Below are 12331 nucleotides of genomic sequence, written 5' to 3'. Positions count from 1 at the left end.
AATAGAACAATAACTATTTCTATTCAACATCCGTTCATTTTTACTCCAGTTTTAGTCATTTTAGTATATCAATTTAAACGTATGTCAGTTGAAATGTCTAATCATCTAATATTAATATTTAATTAAATTTCAGCTTTATTTGAGTTACCGAAAATCATATTTAATAGTATATTAGATTAAGTTAACAATAACAACTCTCTCTACATATATATCTTGATGTTCTTATGGAAACCTGTAATTTTTAATTGAATAGAACTAGGATTTTTATGTAAACATTTACAAAAAAGGATCATGGTATCACTATTAAAAAAATAAATAAAAATACGGAAAACCTATAAAACCATATCATTCTTTGAAATATTTTACAAAATCTTTCCCTTAAAATTAGTAGGGAAATGTGTAAAAACGTCTATAGATTGCATTTGGCCCTAGCTGTACATAAGCATGTGTGCAGCAGAGGGAGTTTTGCTGAGTGAGTCATGTATAAAATGTAGAATGGCTGACTCCCCAAACTGGTGCCCATATATTTCTTACTGGCTATTGGCCTAAAGGAATTTTTATGCCCTATGCGACTAGCTGACTCAACACCTCTGGGAACAGTAGCATGAACACAGCAGAGCAGGATCAACTCTAACATTTCACCACTCAACATCCTGTGCATGGTTATAACTACTTTTACATTTTTGGAATGTGAGTGGCGCTTTGCATTTAAATAGCTGTCATGATGTTCTTTATGGTTGTTAGGGCATTACAAGGTGGTTGCTAAGGTGGTTACTTTCTGGTCCAAGTCAAAAGAGACTATCCAGAAAATAGCAAGGTTACACATAGGATTTGAGGTAAAAAAAAAAATTTGTTAGCTCAAACTTCTGTATAATTGCTACTTCCCAAAGTTTAATAACTCAAGTTACACTTTTTTCAAGTACTTAACCCTTAGTATGAGCCATAGCAAGAGTAACGTAAGGCAGTAAGAGTTGTCCGTGTAAACCTCTCTCTCATTGCCTCAAAAGGCACATTAGCAGCCTTTAGCGTCCTTGTTAGCATACCTGGCTCCTTAGCCGGAGACCCAGGTTTGAATCCTGCTCGGAGCGGGTAGAGTAGGAATTGTTACATTTGGTGCCGTGACCCTGATTAGAGTGAGGTTCAGGGGGTGAGTGTAATGGGCGTAGAGCAGTAAGAGCAGTGCATGTAAACCTCACTCCCCTGATGTCAAGAGACACACTAGCGACTGCGTCCGTTAGCGTCATTGTTAGCCTCCTATGCCGGAGACCCCGCTTTGAATCCTGCTCAGAGTGGGTCAAGTAGGACTGGTTACATTTGTTGCTGTTGACCCAGATGGGAGTGAAGTTTAGTGTGGGTGAGTGTAAAGATGTAGGCTAGTAAGAGCTGTGCATGTTAGCCTCAAGAGGCACGCTAGCAAATGCAGTCTTTAATGCCCTTGTTACCTTGTAAGTGCCCTCTACTAAACAGGCGTGAATTTGAATTTCCTTCAGTCTGAGGCGTAAAAGGGCCTTTACATTTGCCAAAACCTTTTTTTTTGTTATTATTAAAAAACAAACAAGCAAGCCTAGCCCAGGTGAGAAAAAGTAACCCAAAAGTAATGCAACATTACCTTCTAAAAAAAGTAACAAAGTTACTATTTTAGGGAGTAATGCAATATTGTAATGCATTACTTTTAAAAGAAACTCTCCCCAATATTGGTCTTAGATATTACGAACTGGTCAGTGCAGGAGACTGAATATTCATTAAATATTTAATGAATATTTAACTTTAATGAATATTTAAATAATAATTAACATTAAATATTTAATGAATATTTTACTTCTGACACATTCTTTCTTTTTTATATGTTATGCTCATGGCAACTTCAGTGACATTATCGCAGTGGCTTCTTGAACATGATGTTTTGTTTAAAATACATGTAATGCACATGTAAATGAATATGGAATCAGTTTGCAAGGTTTAGAGTTCATATAAACAGAACTTTCAGATTCTGAAATCAGACTGGATTCATTCGTTTGAATCGAAGAAAATTAGGTTAGGCTGCATCATGAACAACAGCATAGAGAACATCCGTCCTTGTATAATGTCAAAACACTCTGAATGGGATTGGGATTTATGTTTCGAAAGGCTTAAAGGATCTTTTGAAACTGGAAGCTGTCGTAGTCCCATCAATCCCAGCTTGAGTGGTCTCCATCAGTATCATCCACCTCCCAGGGTTGGGTTTATAGCTCCTTCTTCCATCTGACAGCTTTAAAGGGCAGTAAAATTATGTTCCAACACGGGGCACATAATGGGGCTCATTCTGGAGCTGTAACATCTGACAAATTTTGACTGACCGAGGGCTGGGTCAGAAAAAGGAAAGGTGAGATCAGATCAGCGATACGACCAATAATAATAATTAATTTCTAGACTTCGATTTCTATTTTTTTACCCTGTAAGACTGACTGAATAATAGTCTGAATTATTTTTAAATCAAACATTTCATTCAACCTTTAGACAAATATTAAAAACATTGAATACATATCTAATCTAATTCAGAGTCTTAAACAGAGCAATTTGGTACAGTTGCTGATATGTATATGGCCAAACAGTCAAATTAAATTCTGATAGCTTTTAATACAAATCATATGCAAATATTTATAACAGTATAGCAGACTACTGTACTGTATGTAAAATGCATATCATATCAGTTGTCAATGCTTAGATTTATGATCAAATCTCTGTTGTTGTATTTGTGGAGGGAAAACCTATTCATTACAATTCAACGGAGATTAACGTTCCTCAAAAGCTTCATAATGTTAATAATCAGTAAAGATTTCGCAGCAAAAAGTCACACGTACCATGACTTGAAGGGGGATGTCTTTACATTCTCAATGAGACGACAGAATGCATGTAGAAGATTGAGCACAACAGGGTTTTCAGCCAAGTTTTGATCATGTTGATAATAAGAGGCCTTAGAAATTTGAGTATCAAATATAATACAGTTGGCTTTGGTTTAAAAAAAAAAGGAAATCCATCAGCACTTTGACCATAACCAGCATAGGAATGGTGCTAATAATGCACTTCCTCTATAATGTAACATTATTATGACTTGCATGCTAGCATAAAGCTAATGTTCTTTTTGGTTAATACCATAAACGATCCCTTGAAACTTTAGTCTGATTAAACGTATGCGTCTTTACAACCATGGAAAATCTAAAGCGCTAACATAATTTGCTGAAACGGCACCGTCTCATGGTGCGTTAACTTTCACAAGTGGTGTAATATCCCTCGCTCTCACCGCTTGTGCTGTCATATAAACAGCCCAGCCAGCATGGTCATTAAAAACCAATTTTGCCCTATAAAAACAAGTGTCTATTTGATATAAACTAAAAGTGCAGAGAAGGTCATTGCACAAGTATTCTGTTGCCAAAACAAGTGTCCGGGCATATTTCTGCACCCCTTATGCTGTTGTATCCGAACTGCAAGTTTATTTCCATGTAGTTAACACAGACAACTGATACAAACAGTAAACCATTCCAGTGCAGTAATACGAGATGAAATCTCTGAACGCAGCTGGACCAATTAGAACTTTGCTGCATCACAAAAGCAGTAAATGGCAAAGTGGTGAACTGTTAGAATTACCTTCAGTTCCGGCATGTTGACAATGAGAGCTAAAGGGATTTTAACATCTGGGTCATTGGTGTAGTCCATTGGAACCAAATGTGGAGCCAGCTCGTGGTATCTTCCATGCAAGCTGCAATGCAGAAAAAGTGAAAACTGGTTACTGGAGTTTATTACTGTTTCTCTGACTTACTTTTAGTTCATCCTTTGAATCAGACCTCATTAGTTTTATTCACTACTGCAAAATGAGAATGAACAAACTGGCCCTATAAAAAAGTACAATGATGTACAATATGTAAGTGTCAAATTTCAAATTAAAGTTTGCCTGAAATGGAAGTCAAGATAGTATTTTCTGCCCTATTTTGACATTTATCTGAATGAATCTGCTTTTCAAACAGTTTCATTTTTACTGACGAATATACACTCACCTAAAGGATTATTAGGAACTCTTGTTCAGTTTCTCATTAATGCAATTATCTAATCAACCAATCACATGGCAGTTATTTCAATGCATTTAGGGGTGTGGTCTTGGTCAAGACAATCTGTGAATGGTGTGGAAAGGGAAAAACATCCAGTATGCGGCAGTCCTGTGGGCGAAAATGCCTTGTTGATGCTAGAGGTCAGAGGAGAATGAGCCGACTGATTCAAGCTGATAGAAGAGCAACTTTGAATGAAATAACCACTCGTTACAACCGAGGTATGCAGCAAAGCATTTGTGAAGCCACAACACGCACAACCTTGAGGCAGATGCGCTACAACAGCAGAAGACCCCACCGGGTACCACTCATCTCCTCTACAAATAGGAAAAAGAGGCTACAGTTTGCACAAGCTCAACAAAATTGGACAGTTGAAGACTGGAAAAATGTTGCCTGGTCTGATGAGTCTCGATTTCTGTTGAATCATTCAGATGGTAGTCAGAATTTGGCATAAACAGAATGAGAACATGGATCCATCATGCCTTGTTACCACTGTGCAGGCTGGTGGTGGTGGTGTAATGGTGTGGGGATGTTTTCTTGGCACACTCTAGGCCCCTTAATGCCATTTGGGCATCTTTTAAATGCCACGGCCTACCTGAGCATTCTTTCTGACCATGCCCATCCCTTTTTGACCAACATGTACCCATCCTCTGATGGCTACTTCCAGCAGGATAATGCACCATTTCACAAAGCTCGAATCATTTCAAATTGGTTTCTTGAACATGACAATGAGTTCACTGTGCTAAAATGGCCCCCACAGTCACCAGATCTCAACCCAATAGAGCATCTTTGGGATGTGGTGGAACAGGAGCTTCATGCCCTGGATGTGCATCCCACAAATCTCCATCAACTGCAAGATGCTATCCTATCAATATGGGCCAACATTTCTAAAGAATGCTTTCAGCACCTTGTTGAATCAATGCCATGTAGAATTAAGGCAGTTCTGAAGGCAAAAGGGGTCAAACACAGTATTAGTATGGTGTTCCTAATAATCCTAAAGAATAAATAATAATAAAGAATAAATATATTGAAGGATAATCCTTTAATAAAACAAAAAAGCAAAACAAACAAAAAAGGAAAACACAAAAGGAAAACAAATATTTTATATTGTTTTGCTTGGCAATGCAATGACAGAACAAAACAAAACAAAAAACGAACAAGACAGCATCTCATTTATTGTTTTGTTTCTTTGTTGACTTAATGACAGCTAATAAAATAAAATAATACAAATGAAAAAGGAAATAAACAAACAACAACAAAAAAAAAATCAGAAATTACTACAATGGATATAAAACTAAATGCATTTTACAAATACTGTGAAACTATTTCACACTAGCCCATCATAATTATGCACTCATTGTAAGAGGAATTAGCAATGCTCTTGACTAAGGCCGTTTTGTCTGTTTGTTCCTCACAGAGATCAGAGATCTGGAGACTTGCCAGAAAACAGTGAACTGATGACTCATTCTGAGCAAGGCAACAAGACCGAGGAAAGTGGACACTGTAATAGGCCTGTGCAGCAGTAATGATAATAAAAAACTTGCACATAGATGATAGTACAGCAGGGACACAGGATGATGGAGAAATCTGATGTAGCTTTGTGTAAGCAACGATTAAATAAACAACTAACACCAATGCACCAAATCACAAAACATATTTATCATCTTTTATGCTTGTTGATTACTAAGCAAAACCAAACCAAAAGAAAGCAGAAACAAAAGAAAACAAAAAACTAAGTAGAATAATATAACTAAAATAAACCGATTAAAAAAAATCTAAATTAAAGCAAGCTTGAATTAAACAAAACAAAATAAAGAACGATAATAAACAAACAAACTAAAAAGGATCAAAGGAAGCTGATATCACAAAGTATACAGCAACATTCCTCTAGGCTCTAAAAACAATCTAAAATAAACAGATAAACAACAACAAAAAATAAAAGCAAGCATGAATAAAACACACAAACAAAATAAACATTGAAAAATAAACAAACAAAAAAGGATAAAAGAAGCTGATCTCACATAGTACACATCACCAAGCATCACAATCCTCTAGGCTCTAAAAACAAAGTAGAAAAAATAACAACAAAAAACAGATAAACAAAAAAAATCAAAGCAAGCATGATTTTAACAAACAAAATAAACATTGAATGTTAAACAAACAAAAAAGGATAAAAGGAAGCTGATCGCACATAGTATACAGCGACAAGCAACATAGGTCTCTAGACTTTAAAGGTCTTTGCAGAGTCTGAAATTTTCAGTTGTGTTTTTTCATATTCGTAATCCTCCACTTGTGTGATGGCTCTAATTTGTCAAAACACCTATCAAAATGCTTGCTACAGATGCGTGAAATGCAATCAAACCCGATACGAAATTTTTTATGACAGACAAAAGTTTCGGAGGCAGTTTATAAAGGTGGCCTTAAAGGGATAGTTCACCCAAAAATGAAAATTACCCCATGATTTACTCACCCTCAAGCCATCCTAGGAGTATATGACTTTCTTCTGTCAGACGAATACAATTAGAGTTATATTAAAATATATCCTGGCTAATCCAAGCATTACAATGACAGTAAATGGCATCCCTAAGCCCAAAAAAGTGCATCTATCCATCATAAAAGTAATCCACACAGCTCCAGGGGGTTAATAAAGGCCTTCAGAAGCGAATCGATGGGTTTGTGTAAGAAAATTATCCATATTTAAAACTTCATGAAGTAAAATATCTAGCTTCCAGCAGACCGCCTTGCCTTAAGTATTCAACTTGCCTTAAGTATTCAAAAGCGTAACTGGCGCGATAATGACGTTGGACGTAATGTAAGCATTTTGAACTACGAAAGGTGTTACACTTTCTTGTAACAGTTGAATACGGAAGGCGGTCCACTGGAGGCTAGATATTTTACTTTATAACATGTTAAATGTGGATATTTTTCTTACACAAACCCATCGATTCGCTTCAGAAGGGCAAACCCCGGAGGTCAGACATGTGGATTACCTTCAAAATGGGTAGATGCACTTTTTTGGTCTTCAAATTTTGGGCTGGCATTCACTGTCAAAAGCTTTGATTAGCCAGGATTTTATATATATATATATATATATATATATATATATATATATATATATATATATATATATATATATATATATATATATATATATATATATATATATATATATATATATATATATATATATATATATATATATAACTCAGATTGTATTTGTCTAAAAGAAGAATGTCACATACACTTGGATGGCTTGAGGTTGCGTAAATCATTGGGTAATTAAAATGTTTGGGTGAACTATCCCTTTAAAGAGATAAAGGCACTGCTAAAAAAAAATATTGAAAGAAAGAAGAATTTCTTATGGGTTAACAATTTTTATTCATAAATGTAAAAAATATACTGTGACGCACCAATTTGACACTTTAAATGATGTTTTCCCAACACCAATACGAATATTATACTTCATATGAAACACTACTTTGTAGTAGGCTTGTGATCAGTAATTGCTCCAGCTCATAGAAGTCAATAATGAACACGTACATTACAATAACTGCGGGTCGTTATATTTATATTATGACATATGATAATATGTTTCAGACAAAAAGCTTTGCTGTTAGCAGAGGCTGTGGAGATAGTTGTAGTATTGATGATTGTGCACTACATACTGTATCTTGTCCCTCCCGTAGTTACAATCTCATGCTCCACCACAGGCATCCAATCAGGATGCAAGGAAATACAAGCTAATTCATAACGATTGCCGATAACCCTACGCTAACCTTGCATAACAGTGTGGCGGACTGTGCGGAGAACAGGAGAAACTGAGTGTTTTATGAAGGTGATAAAGTACAAGACTCTATTAGGTTTGCCAGTGATTGTCCATTTTGTTTCTCGTGCTCCGCTGGCCCTGTTATCAAAACCAATCTCAGTGCCATTGCAGAGGCACAATCCATCCACATGAATCAAGATGGACTGACACATCTTATGCAAGAACTGGAACTACTTATATGAAACACAGGATGACAGCAAAATAACATCCCTGAAAGAGCTGCAAGTAAGTAAGAGTTCATATGCAGATTAGGTGAGGTTTGCAAGACGTTTTGAAACCACAAAAGTAAAAGTGGTAGATGTAATTCAGATAAGTTATTCCTATGATCGCTCATCATCACAAAATACACAGCTAATAGAGCTGATCCAATGACAGAAAGACAACAATTTGTGAACCTATAACCATCCACAACACCTTAGCAACCACATGGCAACACTAAAACACTCAAAACACATTGGCAACCACATAGCAACACTCTAACACACTCAAAACACCTTGGTAACCACATAACAACACTCTAACACACTCATAACACGTTAGCAATCACATAGCAACACTCTAACACACTCATAACACGTTAGCAATCACATAGCAACACTCTAACACACTCTTAACACGTTAGCAATCACATAGCAACACTCAAACACACTCATAACATGTTAGCAACCACATAGCAACACTTTAACACACTCATAAGACCTTGGCAACCACATAGTAACACTAACACACTCAGAACACCTTGGCAACCACATAGAAACACCCTAACACACTCAGAACATGTTAGTAACCACATAGCAACACTTTAACACACTCATAAGACCTTGGCAACCACATAGTAACACTCTAACACACTCAGAACACCTTGGCTACCACATAGCAACACTCTAACACACTCAGAACACCTTGGCTACCACATAGCAACACTCTAACACACTCAGAACATGTTAGTAACCACATAGCAACACTTTAACACACTCATAAGACCTTGGCAACCACATAGTAACACTCTAACACACTCAGAACACCTTGGCTACCACATAGTAACACTCTAACACACTCAGAACACCTTGGCTACCACATGGCAACACTCTAACACACTCAGAACACCTTGGCTACCACATAGCAACACTCTAACACACTCAGAACATGTTAGTAACCACATAGCAACACTTTAACACACTCATAAGACCTTGGCAACCACATAGTAACACTCTAACACACTCAGAACACCTTGGCTACCACATAGTAACACTCTAACACACTCAGAACACATTGGCTACCACATAGCAACACTCTAACACACTCAGAGCATGTTAGTTACCACATAGCAACACTTTAACACACTCATAAGACCCTGGCAACCACATAGCAACACTTTAACACACTCATAAGACCCTGGCAACCACATAGCAACACTCTAACACACTCATAAGACCTTGGAAACCACATAGTAACACTCTAACACACTCAGAACACATTGGCAACCACATAGAAGCACCCTAACACACTCAGAACATGTTAGTAACCACATAGCATCACTTTAACACACTCATAAGACCTTGGCAACCACATAGTAACACTCTAACACACTCAGAACACCTTGGCAACCACATAGTAACAATCTAACACACTCAGAACACCTTGCCAACTGGATGGCAACGCCCTCTAACACACCCAGAACACATTGGCATAGCAACACTAACACACTCAAAACACTCTGGCAACCATATAGCAGCAAATAAAACCATTTAGAACCTAACCCCATCCTCTCAAAACACCTTGCCAACTATATAGCAACACTCTAAATCACCCAGAACTCATTGGTAACTGCATAGCAACACTCTAAAATACACAGAACACCTAAGCAACCACATAGCAACACTCTAAATTCAGAGCTGCCAACTTTTCAAAAAAACTTAGAGTGAGATTTGGTGGTGCCAACCAAAATGTTGCCGTACAAAGCAAAAATTGCAAAAAATAAATAAACAAATAAATAATAATAATAGCTCTCTCTATATATGCATCTGCATTTAAATGGGGTACTATTGTTCGTTTGTTTTTTGCATCTATATGGCGGTTTGTATACATCCTATAGACACACACAATTTTAAAGCACTATAGAGACAGTGGCGTAACTTAGTAATGACGGATCCAGTGAGGGTATGACAAAAATGGTAAAACTTTAGTTTAGGGTCCAATTCTATATTAGGATATTGGCTGTTTATTGCTACTTATAAATCAAATATTAAGGCCTTATTCTGTATAGGACCTACATCCCTTAATCATAATAAAGGCACGGTTTTATAATCACTGAGATTCCAAATGTGAGGTAGTTAGGGGGGTTCGGGGGCATGCACCCCCGAGAAAATTTTGATTTCTATGATCTACATATGTGCATTTTAATATGTTCTGAAGACCAAAAAAATTTGATAACAATAGCTTAAAAACCATGTCAAGGACAATTTTCGTCAGTGAAGAAAGTAAATCTGGTTAACTGATATTTATGTTTTATGAATCATTTTTGCAGACACGTTAATTTATTGAAGGCTACTGGGAAAGGTGACTACGTTTATTAAATTAATTCACAATATGCACACATTCATTAGGCTACTAATCTTATGCCCAATACAGGCAGAAAAAAAAACTGAGCTATTTAATTTACTGAAGGCAACAAATGGAATTGATTTAGACCATTTTAGTTGGCCGCCCATGATTCAGACCAACTAAAATCAGTAGCTTAGTTTGGTATAGTTCTTTTTGCGTGCATCTCTCTCCAACACACACAGAGATTCGCGATTGCACTGGACACGTTTTAAGTGCAGGCATATTCTCTGAGTGAGCCCAGAGAAAAATCTTCCAAGTGCAGCGTATCTGAGAGCGCACGCAGAGTTCTCGCGTACGAGCAGGGAGATTCGCTCTCGGCACATTACATTCCGCGCGCGTGAAGAGAGAAATTTGCGCTCGCGCATTATATTCCGCGCGCGAGCAGAGAGATTCGCGCTCGCGCACTACATTAATGTACTTTCGCGCTGCAATAATGCGCTCTCGACGGGGCCTCCCAAGATAAGGCGGGGCCCTAGGCGACCGGCTCTGATTAAGAGTTGCTCATCAGGTAGATCTATAGATAAACTTATCTTTCAGGCATTTGACCGACAGGGTTGACACTTCAGCGTGAGAAATAAGGGGTGTGGCGTGTGAGCGTGTGAAACCAATCAAATGCGTGTGTCTCACGGCCAATGCGTGAGAGTTGGCAGCTCTGCTAAATTACACAGAACACCTTAGCAACCACATGGCAATGCCCTAGCTAGCAACCATTCACAACACCCTAGCTGTTGCACAAGCAAGTACTACACAAATTAGAACCAAAAATTCAAGTTCAGGTAAAGTATACTTTGTTAGAGAGACAAACATCAGACAATATTTGATTTGACGTTAGCAGCAGTAGCTCTAGCATGGTATTATTATCCAGAGCTCCAGGCATTTAACATCAAGCTAATTTTTATGTGGAATATGTTGCAGTTTATTCAAAGCATCCTGGTGCGTTACAGCACCCAGCGAATGGGTAATAGAAGCAGAGGATTACAAAGCACTCTGGGGACATGAGATAAAAGCCAGTAATGGTTCATTGCTGAAGAATAAGCGGAGCCTATAATGGCCATTAGAGAGTAATGCATTAAACATCTCATTAACCCCTTTCATGGACGCAGCCTCCATGTTACACTTTATCCCAGTTAATAAACGCATGGATTTTTTTTTAACCCACCACATGAAACACATAGCCTACATGAGAAGTCTGGTGCATCTTTTATAGAGAAAATTCATTGCGGTTTCTCTGATTGCAGTTTAGAAGGGCAACAACCCAACAACGTGTGATAGTGATAAGGTCACCTGATTTGTTGATATGACAGGAAGATGTTTTTGCAAAGGGAACCTACACACCACAGGAAAGTCCATGAGCCCTCGTGAGTCACAAGGGGACTGTTGGATGGGTTTCATTATGATAACCGAGGCCTTTCATTACTGACTCTCTTATTAGATGAGTATCACAGCCACACAAACACAATTAATCCCAACCAGTACTGATCAACGTGAAGACCACCAGCTGCTCATGTGAGCTCAGCAAAATGCCTTTGGAGGAATTCAGGGTAATATAATATAAAGAATTTTTAATTAATAGGGTACAAAAAAACATTCTTGTCTGTAACTTTTATATGTAGTCTTTATTTATTTACATTTTTTTTCAGCTAATGATCAGACAAATGATGGGCTTAAAATGATGATCATTAATCTAAAGAGTTCAAATTAAATATGAGCAGTTTAATTTTGGATTTATTTTATTAGTTTTGTCTAAATACATTTTAAAACATGATTTTTATTTTTTAGCAGTAAGCATTATATAAACAATATATATTAAACACATATTAAT

The 12331-nt window shown here is 37.2% G+C and overlaps 1 protein-coding gene across 3 annotated transcripts in view; it reads right to left on the bottom strand.

Moving 5' to 3' along the window:
• cib2 (calcium and integrin binding family member 2) overlaps positions 1–12331 on the bottom strand; it is a 48957-nt gene that overhangs the window by 5532 nt on the left and 31094 nt on the right. For all 3 annotated transcript variants that reach the window (XM_067435861.1, XM_067435862.1, XM_067435860.1), the window contains one exon: positions 3625–3736. In XM_067435861.1, the coding sequence (XP_067291962.1) occupies positions 3625–3693 (69 nt within the window). In that variant the 5' untranslated portion in view covers positions 3694–3736. The remainder of the gene's footprint in view (positions 1–3624; positions 3737–12331) is intronic.

The sequence above is a fragment of the Pseudorasbora parva genome, chromosome 25, assembly GCF_024679245.1.
Source record: "Pseudorasbora parva isolate DD20220531a chromosome 25, ASM2467924v1, whole genome shotgun sequence".
In the NCBI taxonomy this organism is placed as follows: Eukaryota; Metazoa; Chordata; class Actinopteri; order Cypriniformes; family Gobionidae; genus Pseudorasbora; species Pseudorasbora parva.
This window is presented reverse-complemented; position numbering and strand designations above follow the sequence as displayed.